Below are 20,340 nucleotides of genomic sequence, written 5' to 3'. Positions count from 1 at the left end.
TAAACATTGATGTGGCTGTGTCACTGTAGTATGCTGATTTTAATCTTTTGGGTATAAACTGAGAGGTGGAATAACTGGGTCCAATGGTGGTTTCATTCCAAGTTTTCTGAGGAAAGATAATCTTTGCTTACGGATCACTTTTCAAATATTTTTTATATAGGGTGACCTATAATCTATAATTTTTGAACACAAATATTTATATTGTTTGGTTTAGACATTCACTTAACTGATTCATTTTGTTCTCTCTGTCTTCCAGTGTGGTAACATATATATAAGACTATTATCTTAACCATTTATAAGTATACAGTTCAATGCTGTTAAATATATTCATGATGTTGTGTAAGCATCTCCACCATCCATCTCCAGGATGCTTATCATCTTCTAAAACTGAAACTCCATGTTAACTTCCCATTCTCCTGACCCCCATTCCAGCCACTGACATTTAGCAATCACCATTCTACTTTCTGTGGTTTTGACTCTAAGGTACTCTAAGTACCTGTGTAAGTGCATTAACACAGTATTTCTCTATTTGTTACTGGCTTATTACTTTTAGCATAATTTCTGAAGCTGCACCCCTGTTGTAGTATTTATCAGTATTTCTTTCATTTTTGAACCGTGAAAAATATTTCATAATGGTATATGATGCTTTTAGCTTATCCACTCATCCACAGATGGTCAACTGGATTGCTTTCACCTTTCAATTGTGAATAATAATGATATGAATATGAGTATATAAATATGTCTTTGAGACTCCAGTTTCAATTTTTAGGTATAAATCCAAAAGTAGTATTTCTGGGTAATATGATATTTCTGCTTTTAATTTCTGGGGGAAAGACCATGCTATCTTTTTAACAGTTTACATTTCAACTAAGAGTACACAATTGCTCCAACTACTCCACATCCTCACAATAACTTATTAATGTGTTTATTTCTAAGTCCTTTTATATTCCACTGGGCTTTGGATCTATCTTTATGCCAGTTTTACCACAGTTTGGTTGCTATTGCTTTATATCAAAATTTGAAACCAGGAATTATGAATCCTCCAGCTGTCTTCTTTGTTGTAAAGATTTCTTTGGCAATGCCAGGTACCTTGAGATTTCATATAAATTTTAGAGTGAGATTTTTGTTTATTTGTTTCTGTTAAAAAACACCATTGGGGGAACAAAAACTATATCTCATGGCAAAAGTAGACTTTTCATAAGTGGTACTCAAAAAAATGTATAACCATATGTAGAAAGAAAGAAAACTACATCCCTATCTCTCATCTTGCACAAAAGTCAAATTAAAGTGGATCAAAGACCAGGAACGTTGCAACTACTAGAAGAAAAAAATCATAGGGTCAATACTCCAACATATAGACTAAGGTAATGACTTTTTCAATAGAACCCCTAAAGTTTACAAAATAATGCTAAGAATTAGCAAATGGGAAGGCATAAAAATAAAAAGGTTTGGCACAACAAAAGAAATAAGAACTTGAAGAGAAAGTCTACAGAACGACCTTACTATCTACTCTTCAAATAGAGGATTCATATGGAAAACACACAAATAACTCAAAACACAACACCAAAAGTAGATAAATAAATAAAAGCAATAACCCAATTGATTAGTGATTAAATAAATTAAACAGGCCCTTCTCAAATGAAGAAATGCAGCTGGGTACAGTGATGCATGCCTGTAATCCCAGTGATGGAGGAGGCTGGGACAGGAAGATTACAAGTTTGAGGCCAGCCTCAGCAATTGAGTGTGTCCTTAAGCAAATGAATGAGACCTTGTTTCAAAAAAAAAAAAAAAAGAAAAAAGAAAAAAAATTTTAAAGAGCTAGGGATGTAGCCCAGTGATTAAATACCCCTGCCTTTGTTTAATTCCTGGTACAAGAAGAAGAAAAGAAAGAGAAGGAGGAAGAAGAGGGGGAAGAGAGGAAGAATCAATACAAATGGCCAGAAGTGTATGAAAAATGTTGCAAGCCATCAAAAATCATCGCCTAGCTATCAGGGAAATCCAAATCAAAACTCACTGAGATTTCCTCTCATTCTAGTTAGAATAACAGCTTTGGAGAACACAAATAATAATAAATGCTGGTGAGGATGTAGGGGGAAAGGAACTATTATACACTGTTGGTAGGATTGTAAATTAGTATGACCACTATGGAAATCAGTATGGAGATGTCCCCTAAAACTAGGAATAGAACCACAATTTGACTCAGTTATAACATTTCTCAGTATTTACCTCAAATACTCAAACAGCATATTATTGCAATACATTTATACCCATGTTTATAGCATTGGACTTCACAATAGTCAAATTACAGAACCAGCTTAGGTATCCATCAATGGATGAGCAGGTAAAGAAAATATGGTATATATACACCAAAGTGTCTTACTCTGACAAAAAAGAGGAATGAAATTATGTCATTTGCAGGGTAATGGATGGAGCTTGAGAGCACTGTGTTAAGCAAAATAAGCCAGATTCAGAAAGTCAACGGTTGTATCTTTTCTCTCATATGTAGAGTTAGAGAAGGAAAAGGATGAAAACTCCAGAGGGACTTCATAAAAATAATAGGGAAACCACTAGAGTAGAGGAAGGGGTGGGAGGGAAAGAGGAGGTACTGGGGAATGTGTGCACATAATGTAATTTGGTGAGTTACATAAAGGCAAAACCTTCACATTCAATTCATTTATAATTCACCAATAAAACTATTACTAAAAACAGTGACAATGCCAAAGCACATTTTACTGAAATGATAAAATACTGATAAAAATAATGTTCTAAACTGCTGACCCTGGCATTTGACAAAACAACAAGTCAAATAAAAGTAAAGGACCCAACATATGGCCTTATAAGTTAAAAAAAAATTGTGATTTGATAGGAATTTCATTGAATTTATAGATTCAATGATTCAATGAAATAAGTTTTCTTATTTTGCATAGTGTTGACATTTTAACCATATTAATTCTGCTATCTCTTTAGCATGGAAGAGTTTGCTATTTAAGTTTTCTTTAATTACTTTTCAGCAAAGTTTTATCATTTTCATTGCATCAATACTTCACTTCTTAGTTTTAATGAACTCCCCAACATTTTATTCTTCTGATGCTATTGGGTATGAGATTGTTGCTCTTATTTTTGTGTCAGAACTTTCATGTTTAATGTATAGAAATACAGCTGATTTAGGATATTGACTTTGTATCCTGTTATTTTGCTTAGTTTATTAGTTTAACATTTGTGTGTGGTGTGCGTGTGTGTTCTTTAGGTTTGTCTATATTTAAGATCATGTCATCTGCAAACAAAGAAATCCTTTCCTCTTTTTCAATTCGGATGCTTTCATTCTTTTTCTAGCCTAATTGCCCTGGGAGGACTTCCAGTAATAACATTGAGTAGGAGTGATGAGATAGCATGCTTGACTTCTTCCTGCTATTAGAGGAAAAGCTTTCAACTTCTCACAAGTGAATATGCTGTAACTGTGGGATTTTGATATATTGTCTTTATTGTGTTGAGCTTATTTCTTCTAGATCTAGTTCCTTGTAATTTCATCATGAAAAGATGCTGCTTTTGTCAAATGCCTTTTCATCTGATGAGATGATCGTATGGGTTTTATCCATCCTGTTAATGATATGTATCACATTTATTGATTTGTGTATGTCGATTTGTGTCTGTCTTCCATGGGACAAATTCCACTTGATCATGGTGAATGATCCTTTCTATTTGCGGTTGAATTCATTTCACAAGTACATTAGTATTTTCTTTGGGATTTTTTAATCTATGTTCAGGTTATTGGCCTGTAATTTTCTTTTTTTGTCTTCCTCTGCCTTTAACATTAACATTATATTGGCCTCATAAAATAGGTTTGGAAACATTACCTCTTGTTCACCATTTTTTTTGAAAAGTTTAAAAAGGATTGGTGCTAGTTCTATTGTTATTAGTTCTCTTTTAAATGTTTGCTGAATTCAGAGGTGAAACTATCAGGTCCTGGAATTTCATGAATGAGAACATTTATATTACTGATTCGATTTCCTTACCCATTTTTGGTCAAATCACATTTTCTATTTCTCCTTGGTTCAGCAATTTTAGGTTGTACGTGACTAGGACTTTACATGTTCTTTCAGTTAATCCAATTTGTTGGTATAAAATGATTGACAGTAATCACATGATCTTTATATTTCTATGGATTCTGTTATAATGCTGCCTTCTTCTTTTCACCTTTTCTTAATGTAGCTAAGGGCTAGTCCATTTTTTTTGTCATTAAGAAAACTTAGATTTATGGATCTTTATTTTTCTATAGTCTTTATTTCTGCCATGATCTTTATTATTTCTTTCCTTCTCCAAATTTTGGTTTAATTTGTTCTTCTTTTTTAAGTTTTTCAGTGTATCATTAAGATGTTTATTTGAGATCTTCCTTTTCTTTTTTGACATAGGCATTTATCACTCTAAATATCCCTCTTAGGACTATTTTGCTGCATTCCCTAAGTTTTTCTATATTTTTGTTTGTCTCAAGAAATTATTTAATTTTCATTTATTTTTTTTCCTCTTATAATTTGTTGTTCCAAAGTAGATTTGGTTAATTTCCACATATTTGAGAGTTTTCTCATGTTTCTCCTACTATTGATTTGTACTTTCACACCATTGTGGTCAGAAGGGATATTATACATGATTTCAATCTTCTTAAGTTTTGTTAAGACATGTTTTATGTCTTATATATCATGATATATACAGGAAATTGTGTAATGTGTCCTTCAAAAGAATGCATATTGTGTTGCTACTGGATTAAACAAACAAACCTCTTTTAAACAATAAAAACTTTTATTTAAAAATATTAAAAATTTTAAATATAGAAGTGTAAATTTAAGGTTCCAGTGTCCAAACAGCCCATAAAAATAGCCATCTTGTGCAATCTTATTCATTTATCAGCTTTTCTATAAGATGACTTTGGAAATAATTTTAAAGGGTTCCCCTCAGGGGGTGTTTATATGTTTTATATGAAAAACCTCATCTTTGTTATTTTCCTCTTTAAGAGAATGTAAATGTGTCATCCATTAATAATAAGAGACAGAACTCAATGAAAGAGTTAAATAAGACTCTACCTACACTTATGGCTTACTTTTGCCTGTTCCATAAAACACAAAGTTCAAGCCGCACTGGAGACTTGCGGGAGGAAGCGGGTCATGTGATTGCTTGTGGTACTTCGTATGCTTCCATTTGTATTGTTTGGCACTTCCAATTTCTTTAGACACCACACGTGTGGCCATCTGAAATGGTTAGTTAAATGGTCCTAGAGCTCGGGGAGGCAAGACAAGTTGACTACCGTTGGTATCACCTCCTCATTTCCTTCCTTTTCCTTTCATTGAGAATATTAATATTTCTTTTGGTTAGAAAGAATATTGTGGTTTCCATAAATTGAAATCTTGGTGTGCTTTCTTTGAATCTAATACTTTGTTTCCAAATCTAATCAAAAGTTATAAGGTTGATGTAGCAATATTGGGTCTTTCCCACTGATCTCCACCTTACAAGGCTAGGTATCTGGAATGCAAGATGCAATTTAAAATGAGGGTTCTACCATTTTTCTAGTCCTCTCTTCTTCTTTGTGTTCCCCTCATCTCTCTCTCTCTTTCTCCCTCCCTCTCTCTCTCTCTCTTTCTCTTTCTCTCTCTCTCTTTCTCTCTCTCTTTATCCTCCCCCTACCCCATGAATTCTGAGTAGAATTTGTTCCATTACCATCATTATTTTAACATTTCTCAAAGATTCCAACCTACTGGTTCAATTCAGATGTGTGATGTGTCTTAGTTTTTAGCATTATAGAGTTTTTCCCCTGAAACCCATTTTGGAGTTCATAAAGGAGAAGATAATAAAATCAACTGGAGATGGTTACTCATATGCCTCAGATGAATTTTATCTATCCAGATTTTTAACTATGTTCTAATTTTACCTTGTGGCTATAGTCATTCTCCCATCCTCCACCTAATCCCATAGGCCTATCAACATTGTGGTTATTGAATTTTAATCTTCATGTTCTAAGATTCATCCAGTCCTGATGTTTGTGGGCTTATATTCCTCAGTCAAAAAGTAAAGATAATTATACAGACCTCATAATTTTGAAGTAAAATCTCAATGAAATAATATATATGAAGCATTGGTATAATGTCTTACAATGTGTATATTTTAAAACTAGCAAATTTAGGAAAAATAAATTTCAATTTAACTTAAGAAAAGTAATGTTTTGGTTAGCGTGACTGTATTTGGTGTGGCTTAAATGGGATTCACTGATAAACAAAATTTACCACATCCATAAGCATAATTCTAAGATATAGCACCTTTAATGATAAAAATTTTATAATTTGTATCATATGGACATACAGTTATAATTTTGGAAAGCTAAAAAATAATATTTTTGCTTCCAAACATGAAAATTATATTGAAAATATACATGGTACGATCAAGATATCTCAAAACCACTTGACTGCATAAACATGATATCAAAAATATCTTTCATATTAACAGATAATTTTCATTGATATATCATCTTCATTAACTTATCAGTTCATATCTATTTCCTGAAAACACTCTATTTATTATAATTATCCTTTGGATTGTGTCTTAGTCTCTCATGTTTAATCAATCTTCCTATTTCTGAATATCACTCTTGACATCTCACTCCCATTTCTTTACTCTCTGTTATCTTACAAAATCTAAGTAAGGCACTCCTTTTTAGAGTCCTGAACCACATTGTTTCTCCCCCTACGTTAAAGTCAGAGCATTAAAGCACAATTTTCCTTGCTTAGTCAAGTGTATAATTTCTTTTAATATTTCCTTTCTTCTACCGAAAAACTTCTCTAACATTTTCCAAATAATATCTGTTGTATTTTTCCAAATTCTTTTTAATATTAACACTAAGGAGTACTTTTCAGAACGTGATGAACTTCAGTAACCATATTTATTGCAGCTGTTTGTATACACACTAATACATTGAGAAGAAGCCAAATAATTATTCAGGCAGCATAATGTCAGTGATAGCGAGCAGGCAAATATTTTCCCCTTACATTGATACAAGTTTTACATAAATGTGGAATAGAAAGGATGAGAGGACATTTGGACTTCAACACAGACATTCTGGAGAACAGTTTCCTCCTTCTCTGTATCAATGGAACTGTTTTTCTGAGCCTTCCCAGTCTTCTACAGTCTCTGTGGTCTAATCTGACACTCTTTATTCTTTTCTAAACACTCCCCAGAATGCCCAGAACAAAGTGCAATCATCACCAAGAGTTCACTTGAAGTTGAATATCTTAACTATTCCCTTCTGTATGCATGTTCCATGAGGTCTAAATAAAGATAAAAAATGTGAAAAATGTGTTTTCTGTTTTCTTTCAAATCAGAGGTCTTGGATTAAATATTTTGTGATGGTTTCATGAATTTTATTGCAGAATATTCACCAATACTTTCTCCTGGGCTTATGGTTTTGACTTTTGCATTTCCTCCTCAGAAATTTTCTTGAGCTTTATGCTAAATGCAAAATTCTATATCATGTGTTCATCACAGATTCAAACTTTCTTTCTCCCTACAAAACAATTTCATCACTCCCTCACGGATCTGCTTGGTCTTCACTCCATAGACAATTGGATTCAAGGTGGGAGGCAGCAACAGGTAGAGGTTGGCTATAAAAATGTGAACATGGTGAGGTATGGTGCGTCCCCCAAAGCGGTGAGTGAAGAAGTTGAAGAAGGCTGGGACATAAGTGATGACAATAGCGCAAATGTGTGATGTACAGGTACTGAAGGCTTTGTGGCGAGCATCTGCAGATGACAGATTAACTACAGCACGAATAATCATGGTGTAAGAAATGGAGATACAGAGGATATCAAAGCCCCCAATCAATATGGCAGTTAGGAGACCATAGAGAGCATTAATCTTGACATTGCCACAGGATAATTTGGCCATAGACATGTGGTCACAATAGGTATGTTGGATAAGGTTACCTCTGCAGTAGGGAAGACGCTTGATCAGGAAAGTAAATGGGATTGTGAGCAACACACTTCTAATGAAGGTGGCAAACCAAATCTTGATAATGGCAGTATTGGTGAGTATGGTGGAATAGCGTAGAGGGTAGCAAATAGCCACATAGCGGTCCAGAGCCATGAGCATGAGCATGCCAGACTCCATTATTGTCAACATGTGGATGAAAAACATCTGTACAAGGCAGGCATTAAAGTCGATCTCTTTGAGACTGAACCAAAAGATACATAACATATTGGGGACAAAGGAAGTGCATCCAGAAACATCGGTAAAGGACAGCAAGGCTAGGAAGTAGTACATGGGTCTGTGCAGGGTCTCCTCGTGGCTAATGAGATAGATAAGTCCACAGTTCCCCACAACAGCAAGGACATACATAAAGCAGAATGGCAGGGAGATCCAAATGTGTGCAGCTTCCAGCCCAGGAATCCCATTAAGGATAAAGCATCTTGGTGTCAGGCTGGAGCCATTGGCCTCACCCATAGTGATCAATTAAAAACATGTGACTTTCTGTGCCAAAAAAAGCATCCTGTACAAGAAGGGAAGAGTGAGATTATTTCACTCCAGAGACAATATATTAACATGTATTTTACACAATATAAATAATGAATTCATAGGGAAGTTTGGACCCAGACTATGTTCTTTGATCCTTCTGAGTGTTCTTAAGCCTGTTACTAAATCAAAAGAATGTGCATACAGTGCAAACATAGTGCCAAAGCCCTGGCCTGGCAGGTATTATACTGGAAACTCTGTTTTTATGTACTTGCTTATGTTCCCACCCCAATCACAAATGCTTGATTTTGCCCCCTAAATCCTTTTCCACTTTATGGACTCTGTTTAAATAACATTAATTATCTTAACTCCTCACAAAATTTCACTCCCTCCAAGAAGTCCTCTCATATAAATCCACTGGGTTACAGTCCATTAAATTATGTGAGCACCTACATAATACACAAATTTATTATGTGACTCAGTTTGATTTGTTCACACATGTAAGTCTGAATTTTCTAAATAAGAATAATCAGAAACAGAAAACACAATGAGGCAAAAATCAAATAATTACTTACAATTTATAAAGCATGATTAGGTGCATTTTGCATAATATTTCTAATTGCTTCTTGCCGGTAAATTAGGAAGGATTTTTATAATATTTACTTTTAACCAATGACATTGTTAAGCTTTAAATAATTTTCTTACTTCTTGTTCTTTTCAAGGATCTATGTAGATAAGCATGACATATAAATATTATGCATATAATGATTATATAATCAGGCACAAATATATATTATGCTATTAATCCATCTGTATAAAATGTATTATAATAATTTTTGTCTTCTTTTAGTATACGAATTTTGTTCTCCAAATAGCCATAGATAATTATGTTCAGTAGGGTATAATCCTTCTTTTATTAGTCTATTTTTTGAGAACATTAACTTTTCATCTTCCTTCTTTGTTCTGAGGCTCTATCTTGAAAAATTTCCTGGTTAAAATAAGACTTTTACATTCTTTTTAAGAAAATTCTAACTTACCTTACATTTAAACAAATATTTTCATATTTTTGATTGTTTTAGATTATCAACCTGAGCTATCCATTCTCCATAGACCTGTATATTTTATTGCAATTTCACAATTCATTTTATTTACAACATTTTCTTCAATATTTTAATCTCCCCATATAACAGCTATTTCCCAATGTTTGTTGCTTTTCTCTCTCCTGTCTGGGTAGGATTTAGCCTAGAATTTCTTTATAATTTTCTTTTCTTTAACCACTAGGTTGAATACATGGGCAAGTTTTCAAAATAATCTAAAATATAAAAAAGATAAAAGAAAATAGGGAAAACAGGAAAAAATTAGAAGCTAGTACCTTTAAAGCTTTTTCCTCAATTGTAAAATCTTTTCAGCATTAAGTAAATTATGAAAATTTTCAGTACAACTTGGTACATAGACAACAAAGTACATAGTGCTATCATAATTATTTTCAATACTATTAGCATGATCTTGTTCTATAAAATAAACTTAAGTAAAATTAAAATTTGACCATGTTTTATTCCCTCCTGTGTCCTTCCATCTCACTCAAAAACTAACAACTTAAGTTTGTTTATAAAATTCTGTATAGTTAGGAGCTTTTAAATCTCTGTGTCCCAAATATTCTAACTCTGACACTCTCAGTCCATCTTTACCTCCTGAGGTTTCTCAAAGTCAGCAAATATGTGCACTTAGGACATTTCCACTGGCCGTTCTCAGTGTTCGCTATGTTCTTTTGAACATATGACCACCACACATACCTTCAACAGGTTGTCTCTGCTCAGTGTCATCCTCAAGGCAAAGCTTTTCAACCTCCTAGTTTAAAGCTGCAACTCCCAGACCCCCACCCATTCTGGCCTAACATCTCACTTTATAGCCTTTCTGTCTTCCATAGCCATTAATAGTGCCTGCTGCACCTCAACCAGATTGCAAAATTTGCAGGCATGGGGACTTCTGTCTACTTTGTTCACTGCTAATTCTCAGCACAGGAAAGAAAAAATGTTGTATAATGAATGAGTGGATCAACAAATTCCACATCCTCCTTGTTGGTTGGTCCTCCTGTTTGTATATAGATATTTTAACAAATTAGCGTTATATGTGGAAAAATAAGAATGCATCTAAAAGAAGGCAAATGATTTCAAGCTGTCTTTCAGACCCGTATCTCCCCTTTCCTTGTCGTCCCTCCCCCAGAACAGTGATCATCACTCTGCTCTCTACTTCTGTGAGTTAGACTTTTTTGGATTGCACTTGTAAGTGATAGAATGCAATATTGGTCTTTCTTTGTGTTGCTTATTTAATTCATTTAATTCCCATAATGTCCTCCAGGTTCATCCATGTTGTTCCTGTGACAAAAATTCCTGCATTTTAAAGGCTGAATGGTAATTCATTGTGTACATGTACTGCATTTTAAAAGTCCATTCGTCCTTTGATGGGCACTTCAGTTGTAGCCACATCTTGACTTTTGTGGATAATGCTACAATGAAAGTGACGACCTTAGGAATGTTTTGAAGAATATTTTGTGCTGTCCAAGAAACATAAATTTAAATGAACAACCAAATAGAAAAGCAGTTTATTGTTACACCTAAATATTACTTAAGACCAGTTATGAAGAAATACTGATAAAATTCATAATACATAATTTTACTTACATACATTAAAATATTTCCCAGCCTTTATGGAAATATCACAATTCCTTTACTGCTACTCAAAACCTATAAAAATAATTGTGAACAAAAAGTATCAGAAAATAACTAAAAAGTCTTTTAAATCAAATACTTTATATAGCACTGTTGTAAGTCACTGCAGATATTTGCATTTGAATGCTACCTGTATTCATGAAGAAGAAATAGTACTGTAAATCAGTCATTTGAGCATTTTCCAGCTATACACATTCTAAAGTCATTTTTTGTAAACCTCCTTTCAATATGATAAACCAGTAATTGTGAAATAAAATTGATACTCTTCGTAGAGATTTATTTCCATTTCTAGCCTTCAGTATCATGTTAGATGTCTTAAGGATCATGAACATTGGATTGCCAATCAGCATTATTTTCAAAAATTAAGAAAGTACAACGACGACAGCCTGACTTTCATGGATTAACTTTATTCATTAAATTGCTAATATATAACAATTTTAACGTAGTAGAGTTATGTCATATTTCCTTATGCACAATATTATACATATTTGACATGCACTAAAAGAATAAGCTTTTAATACAAAATGAAAAAAATAAAAAATATATGTAATTGGAGCTATTTTGAATTGACAGGTGCATATTATAGATGCATGTAAATGTGCTCTTTGTATTATTTTACAAAATCTAAGGGCATATATACAATGAACAGAAAAAGTTACACAAAAGTAGATTTTGGTTCAAATAATGTTGCTCATTTATGCAGATAAAGTATCATAGGAAGATAATGAAGTCTCTGTCATCAGATGCATTTCAGCAAAGAGAAAATGGCAAGAGGTTGAGCTACAGGATCACTGAAATTCCTTGCAACTCTTGAACTAATTCATTTTCACTGGTAGATGTCTTACCACTTCCCACAGAAGACTCCTCCATCTGTGAAGAGCAGATAAGTTTTCCTATTATTGTACAGAAATACTTTTGAAAGAAAGATACTTGCCTGTACACATCAGCATTGTGGTCCCTTTTTCTTCCAGTGCCTAAACAGCATTTGATTTCCCCTTTATTGCCCTTCTCAAAGCAATTTGCAGAATTCTAAAGAGAGATAATTCAGAATCTTCTTTACTCAATCTCCCTCTGATTCAAATATGTTTTATTTAGGAGCACTTTTTTATGCATCTTAAGTTTGTCTTCTTCTGTATCATCTAAGCTCATCCTGAGTCAGATGTTTTTAAATATCCACTCATGACTTATACTACTCAGAAATAATTGTGCTGTATTAATTAGGAACCCTATATCAGCAAACATGACCTTTCCTCGGGGGAATTTTTTAAGCAAAAGACAAAATTTATGATTCCACATATAAAGGTCCCGCAGATCTCTGATGCAGAAGAGGTACATTTAACTTTGTGAAAACAAGATGTACATTTTGAAAAGAGTGCAACTTACAATAGCCAAATTATGAAACCAGCCCAGATGCCTGTCAACAGTTGCATGGATGAAAAAAATGTGACCTATATATACAATAGAGTTTTACTCAGACATAAAGAAGAGTGAAATTATGACATTTGCTAGTACATGGATGGAACTAGAGAATACCATCAAAAGAGAAAAAAGCCAGACTCAGAAAGTTAAGGGTCAAATGTGTTCTCTGATATGCAGAAGCTGCAGAAAAATAATGGGGTAAGGAGGAACCTTATGAAAATAGAAAGGAAATCAATGGAGTAGAGGAAGGGGATTGAGGGGAAAGGAGCGGGGACAGGAAAAAGGGATGAACTGTGGGATAAAATTAACCAAATTATATGATATATATATATATATATGAATATACCACAGTGAATTTCACCTGTATCTATATGTATGAAGCACGAATTTAAAAGAAAAGCAATAAACAAATAAAAGGAAGATTAGTAGAACAGAGGAACAGGGAAAGGAGAGGGGAGGGAAAGAAGAAGAACTTAGTACTAAAATGGAGAAAATTACACTCCATTTATGCATGATTATGTCAAAATGAATCTTACATAACTATAATGCACTAATAACTAAAAATTCTCCTTGAAGAATATACATCATTTTTTACCTGTTTCCTAGATATAGACCCATGCAAATCTAACAAGGGATTTTGTTTTCTTCTTTTATTTATGAAGGTGCAAACACTTAGCACTGAAAATGACAGAACATTACTGAGATGTCATATTTATACTACCCTGACTTCAGGCAAGAGGGAGTTTTAATTTGCATTTTTCCACATGGATAAATCACTTTTTAACCCCTTTTGTTTTGTTCCCAGTAGAAAATAGCCTAGTGGTGATTTGTAAAGTGTCATATGGGTAAGATGGAACTGCATGTCCAAGAATTTTCTTTTGTGTGTTGGTGAGTTGGAGCCCTATAAAAGAGGAATTTGCTCAAGATCTGAAAAGCAGAAGTGGGACAGTGGCCATTGCTCTTTGAAGGCCGTTATGTTTATCTGCATTCCGAGAGATGCAGAGGGCACGGTCCATTCCCACCCCAAAATAACAGCAGAAGCATTCCTTTCAATTTAATGAGTACTAATACAGGAGAGAATCAATTTAAAAATGCAGGAATTATAGTAAATATGACCTTTTACTAAAATTAGCTGAATCAGAAATCAGTAATCATAAAATACCCAATATACACAATATATATGCAAATTAAATTCTAAGTAACTATGGATCAAAGAATATTATGATTCATTAACCTATTAAAATTCGTAGGCTACAGAAAAGCATCATTTAGAAAAAAGGTGCTAATATTTAAAATAAATTCTCTGAAGTTCTACCTGAAGATCTAGAAAAGACAGATTCAAATAAAGACCCCAAAATGAAAAATAAATAATTATATTAAAGTTAAATGTATTTGTATCTACTAACAAAAAAATGGAAATTGAAATTCTAAAATCAAGAAAATGACTAAGCAGAGGTTTGTAACTGAGGTGCAAAAGGGGCCAAAGTATCTAACAGTAAGACTAGTGTTTTCAAAAAGTGGTGCTGGAACAAGTGTGCATCTCTAGTGACAAGTGAATCTCCACCCTTACTTCTCTACATACACAAAAATTGACTCAACACAGAGCATACAATTAAATGAAAAACTAATACAGAGCCTGTAATATAAAAATGTAAGAGGATATCCTCATGACAAATAGTTTTACATTTTCTCCTAGCAGTTTCAGAGTTTCTGGTTTAATTGCTGGATCTTTGATCCACTTTGAGTTGACTTTTGTGAAGGGTGAGACATAGGGGTCAAGTTTGAGCTCTTTATATATTAAATATATATAATACCTAAGTATGATATATTAAACTTTAATATTAAATTTTGTATGTTAAACTTTGTATGTTAAACTTACAAGACTCCTAAACAAAAAGTACAAATCATAACGTGAATATTTGCTGAAATATATATCATTCAAATTTAAAATCTCTGTTCTCTGAAAGATATAATTAATAACATACAATATGAAAAGACAAATCAGTGAGGAAAAACTTTCAGAAAATATATCTTACTAATGATTTTTATCCAGAATATACAAAGAATGCTTGCAACAATACTACCAACAGCTCAGTTAAAAATGGCAAAATATTTGAATAGACATTCCACCAAGAAAATCATACTTGAGACAAATAGTCTTTCACACTCCTATTCAACATAGTCCTTGAAGCAATTAGACAAAAGAAAGAAATTAAAGGGAAATGAATAGGAAAAGAAGAATTCAAGTTATCCCTATTTGTTGATGACATATTCTGTATTTAGAAGACCCAAAAAATTTACTAGAAAACTTCTAAAATTCATAAATGAATTCATCAAAGTATCAGGGTATAAAATCAATATCAACTAATCAAATTTCTATACACCAAGGATATATCAGCTGCAAGAGAAATCAGGAAAACTATCCCCTTTAAATAGCCTCAAAAAATAAAATATTTAGTAATCAACCTAACAAAAGTGATGAAAGACCTCTATAATGAAAACTACAAATCACTAAAGAAAGAAATTGAAGAAGACCTCAGAAAATGGAAAGATCTCCCATGTTCCTGGATAGGCAGAATTAATATTATCAAAATGGCCGTACTAACAAAAGTGCTATATAGATTTAATTCAATTCCCATGAAGATCCCAGTGACATTCTTCACAGAACTAGAAAAAGCAATCCTGAAATCCATTTGGAAAAATAAGAAGTCCAGAATAGACAAAGCAATTTTTAGCAGGAAAAGTGATCAAGAGGTATCACAATACCAGACCTTAAATTATACTATAGAGCTAGAGTAACAAAAGCAGCATGGTATTGACACCAAAACAGACATGAAGACAAATGAAAACAAATAGAAAACACAGAGACAAATCCACATAAATACAGATATCTCATCCTAGACAAAGGTGCCATAAACATACATTGGAGAAACAATAGCCTCTTCAATAAATGGTACTGGGAAAAGTGGAAATCTGTGTGTAATAGAATGAAATTGAATCTCTATATATCACCCTGCACAAAACAGAACTGCTAAGTGCATGAAGAACCTTGGCATTAGACCAGAGATCCTACACTTACTAGAAGAAAAAGTAGACCCAACTATCCAACATGTTGGATTAGGAACTGACTTCCTCAAAAAGAGTCCTGAAACTCCAGAAGTAAAATCAACAGTCAATAAATGGAATGGTATCAAACTAAAAGCTTCTTTACAGTCAAGAAAACAATCAAGAATGTGAATGGATAAAGAAACTGTGGTATATATACACAATGGAGTATTATTCAGCCATAAAGAAGAATAATATTATGAAAATTGCAGATGAAGGGACGGACTTGGAGAATATCATGCTAAGTGAAATAAGCTAATCCCCAAAAACCAAAGACCAAATGTTTTCCCCGATAATTGGAGAATGATAAATAATGGCAGTGGGGGATGGGGAGGAGAGAAGAATGGGGAAACTTTAAATTATGTAGAAGAAAATGAGAGGGAGGGAGTATAAAAATGGTGTAATGAGACAGACATCATTACCCTATGTACATGTATGATTACACGAATGGAATGAATATACATTGTGCACAACCATAGAAATGAAAATATGTACCCCATTTGTGTACAATGAATCAAAATGCAGTCTGTAAAAATAAAAAATAATTTAAAAAAATAAAGGAAACATCAAACTGAAAAAAAAAAAGAGTGTGAACAGAGATCCTACAGAATGGGAGAAGATTTTTACCACCAGCACCTCAGATAAGGCATTAATATCCACGATATACAAAGAACTAAAAAAATTAACACCAGAAAAATAAATAACTCAATAAATAAATGAGCAAAGGAATTGAACAAACAATTCATGGAAGAAATACGAATGATTAACAAATATATGAAAAAATATTCAGCATCTCTAGCAATTAGAGAACTGCAAATTAAAACTACACTGAGATTCCATCTCACTCCAATCAGAATGGAAATTATAAAGAATATAAGTAACAATAAATGTCAGCGAGGATGTGGGGAGAAAGGAACTCTTACACATTGGTTTCTATTGGTGCAGCCCCTATGGAAAGCAGAATAGAGATTCCTTAGAAAACACAGAGAGGACGCACCATTTGCCCCAGTCATCCCACTCCTTGGTCTATACCCAAAGGACTTAAAATCAGTATACTACAGTGACACAGTCACATCCATGTTTATAGCAGCTCAAGTCACAATAGTCAAGCTATGGAAACAACCTAGGTGTCTTTCAAAGGGTGAATGCATAAGGAAAATGTGATACATTTACACAATGGAATATTACTCAGACTTGAAGAAGAATGAAGTTATAGAATTTCCTGGTAAATGAATAAACTGGAAAATATCATGCTCAGTGAGATAAGCCAAACCCAAAAAACAGAAGACCTGAATGCTTTCTCTGATTTGTGGAGGCTAACCCAAAACAAGTGAAGCTGGGGAGAGGAATAATAGAAATCTATTGGATTAGACAAAAAGAAGTGAAGGGAAGGGAGTGGGGAGGGAAATAGGAAAAATAGTAGAATTAATCAACGTAACTTTCCTAGTCTTAATTTGAATACATGACCCAGGTAACTCTGCATCATGTACAGCCACAAGAGTGGGATCCTAAATAGAATAAGTTACACTCTATGTATGAATAATTTGCTAAAATAATTTCTACTCTCACGTATAACTAAAAAGAACTTTTTCCATCTTCTGGGAAACATAAAACAAAATTATAGTGAGCTAAAACTATACATGCACACTAGGACATTTAAAACTTAAAAGATAGGGAGCATTTGGAGTTTTCTTTTTTTAATTTGGGGAGCTTTCATACATAATAGTAAGATCACATTTCTTTCTTTCATTTTTTCTGTGCAAGGGATTTAACCCAAGGCCTTGCACAAGCTAGGTAAGTACACTACCACTGAGTTACACACTCAGGCCTGGTAAAAACAAATGGTGCTGGGAGAACTGGATACCCATACATGGAAGAAAGAAACGTGACCCCTGTCTCTCACCCTGCACCAAAGGCAACTAAAAGTGGATCAAAGACCTAGGAATTAAGTCAGAAACTTTCCAACTGCTACAAGAAAATGTAGGTCCAACACTTCAACATGTCAGCACAGGAACTAACTTTCTTGAGAGTTTCCTAACGTGCCACAAATAAAACCAAAACGCAGTAAGTCGATGGCATCAAATTTTAAAACTTCCAGTAAAACTATGTATTTTTCAAATATAAAAAAGTTCTGCACAGGAAAGGAAGCAAGGGCATGAAGACGGAGCCTACAAAATGTGAGCTCTTTGCCATCTACTCCTCAGATGGGAAATTAATATCCGGAATATATAAAGAACTCAAGAAACTTAACACCATAAAAATAAATAACCCAATTAATAAGTGGGCAAAAGAACTAAACACTTCTCAAAAGAAGAAACACAATGGACAACAAATAGATATTCATCATCTCTACCGATTAAATACAAATCGAAATACATTGAGATTTCATCTCACTCCAGTCAGAATGGCAGTTTATCAAGAATACAAACAATAATAAGTGTTGGCAAGGATGTGGGGGAAAAACACCCTCATACATTGCTGGTTGTCCTGCAAATTAGTCCCACCACTCTGGAAAACAGTAGGGAGATTCCTCAAAAAACTAAGATTGGTCAGGTGTGGTGGCACATACCTGTAATTCCAGCAACTCGGGAAGCTGAAGCAAGCTGATTGCAAGTTTAAAGCCAGCCTAAACAATTTAGCAATGCCCTGAGCAACTTAGAGAGACCATATCTATAAATAAAATTTAAAATTTTTAAAAATACTCTGGGATATAATTCATTGGTTGAATACCCCTGGCCTCAATCCTTAGTACAAAAAAAAAAAAAAAAAAAAAAAAATCTAAAACTAGGAATGGAACCACCATACCACCATATGACCCAGTTATCCCAATTCTCACTATATATCCAAAAGATCTAAAATCAGCATGCTACAGAAATGCAGCCACATCCATGTTTATAAAAGCACCACAGTGTACCTTAGCTAAGTTTGAAACCAACCTAGGTGTCCTTCAAAAGATGAATGGATAAAGAATGTGCGGTAAATATGGAGTATTACTTAGACATAATGAAGTATTACATAGCTGTAAAGAAGAAAATCAGGGCATTTACTAATAAATGGTCAGAACTGGAAACTATCATTCTAAGTGAAATAAACCAGACCCCAAAAGCCAAAGGTTGAATGTTTTATCTGATATGTGGAAACTAGTTCAAAATAAGGGAAAAGAGACAGAGAGAGAAATCGAGACAAGGTGGGGGGATTCCATCAAAATAGAAGAAAGATCAGTGGAATAGATGAAGGGGATTGAGAAAGTAGGAGGAGGGATGTGATAAGGGAAAAACAGTGGAATGAATCTGAACTACCTTATGTACACATATGAATATGCCACAGTGAATCTCACCATTGTGTATATCCACAAGACACTAGTTTTAAAAAAATTAATAACTGTAAGAGTCAGGTGTGGTGGTGCAGGCCTGCAATCCTAGTAACTCAGAAGATTGAGGTAGGAGGATTGCAAGTTTGAGGCCAGCCTCAGCAACTTAATGAGGTCCTAAGCAACTTAGTGGGACCCTGTATCAAAATGAAACATAAAAAGGGCTGGGGGTGTAGCTCAGTGGTAAAGTGCCCCTGGATTCAATCCCAGTACTAAAATAGTTAAAAAAAGAAAGTGGAGGAGGGAAGAAAGGAAGGAAGAAGTAAATAGAAGATCATTAGAGGAGAGGGAAGGTGTAGGAGGAAGGAGAAGGGAAGGAAAGGTGAAGTACTAAGGACTGAATCAGAGCAATGTATAGTCTATGCTTTTGTGATTATGTCAAAATTAATCCTAATGTTATATATAACTGAAAAGAATCAATAATAAAAACTATAATAAAAATCACTTTGAAAGGCACATTGCAATTTTCATGAAAACTTAGATGACCTATTATATGACTCAGAAGTTACACTCCTATTTACCTGATAAAACTGAAAATACATGTCTATACATGTACATGTACTTCCCCATGAAAGTTCACAGCATATTCATCAATACAGATGAATGAATTGTGGTATAGCCATACGATGGCATACTGAAAAAGGTTTAAAAAAACCCACTAGTATAAAACATACATGAATCTTACAAATATTACAGGGAGTGAAAGAAACCAGACATAAGCATATACACTATTTTTTTCTTGTGTATTAATTTTTAAGAGAAACAACTCTAATCTACAGTGTTACCAAGAAAACCAGGAATTATTTGGACCTTGAAATATAGTTGGGATTGACTGAGAAGGATCATAAGGAAATTTGGGAGGTGAAGAACATTTCTGTGTCATGACTGAATAGTAATTGTGCATGTGTATATGCTTATTAAAGTTTCGTGAACTATATCTCTACAATATGTGCCCTTTAGTGAATGGGAATTATACTTCAATCAATTTGATTTAAAAGACCAATCAACATAAATCAATGTTTACAATAAAACAGAATGGTCATATTATTACCCAATAGAAGTAAGTACCTACGGTCATAAAATTCAAAATCTGATCAGAAGAAAAAAATACCTGATCTTGGAATAAAGGAAACATCTTTCAGATGATAAAGAGTATCTCTGGAAATTCATAACAAACACTATATACAATAATTATTTCATGTTAATCCCAGGATTATCTCACTAGCAATA

The 20,340-nt window shown here is 33.6% G+C and overlaps 2 protein-coding genes across 2 annotated transcripts in view; one reads left to right on the top strand and one right to left on the bottom strand.

Moving 5' to 3' along the window:
• Nucleotides 1-20,340, top strand: part of LOC306640515 (olfactory receptor 56A3-like) — a gene marked incomplete at both ends in the record, with an annotated part of 168,308 nt that overhangs the window by 44,327 nt on the left and 103,641 nt on the right. The window lies entirely within an intron of this gene.
• LOC306638538 (olfactory receptor 52N2-like) lies at nt 7,519-8,478 on the bottom strand (the record flags this gene model as incomplete). Its single annotated transcript, XM_079101763.1, has 1 exon — nt 7,519-8,478. The coding sequence occupies one exon, from the start codon at nt 8,476-8,478 to the stop codon at nt 7,519-7,521; it is 960 nt and encodes a 319-aa protein (XP_078957889.1).

This window comes from Sciurus vulgaris (genome assembly GCF_902686455.1).
Source record: "Sciurus vulgaris genome assembly, chromosome: 11".
Taxonomy (NCBI): Eukaryota; Metazoa; Chordata; class Mammalia; order Rodentia; family Sciuridae; genus Sciurus; species Sciurus vulgaris.
The sequence above is the reverse complement of the archived record's forward strand: the minus strand, read 5'-3'. Positions and strand labels throughout refer to the sequence as shown.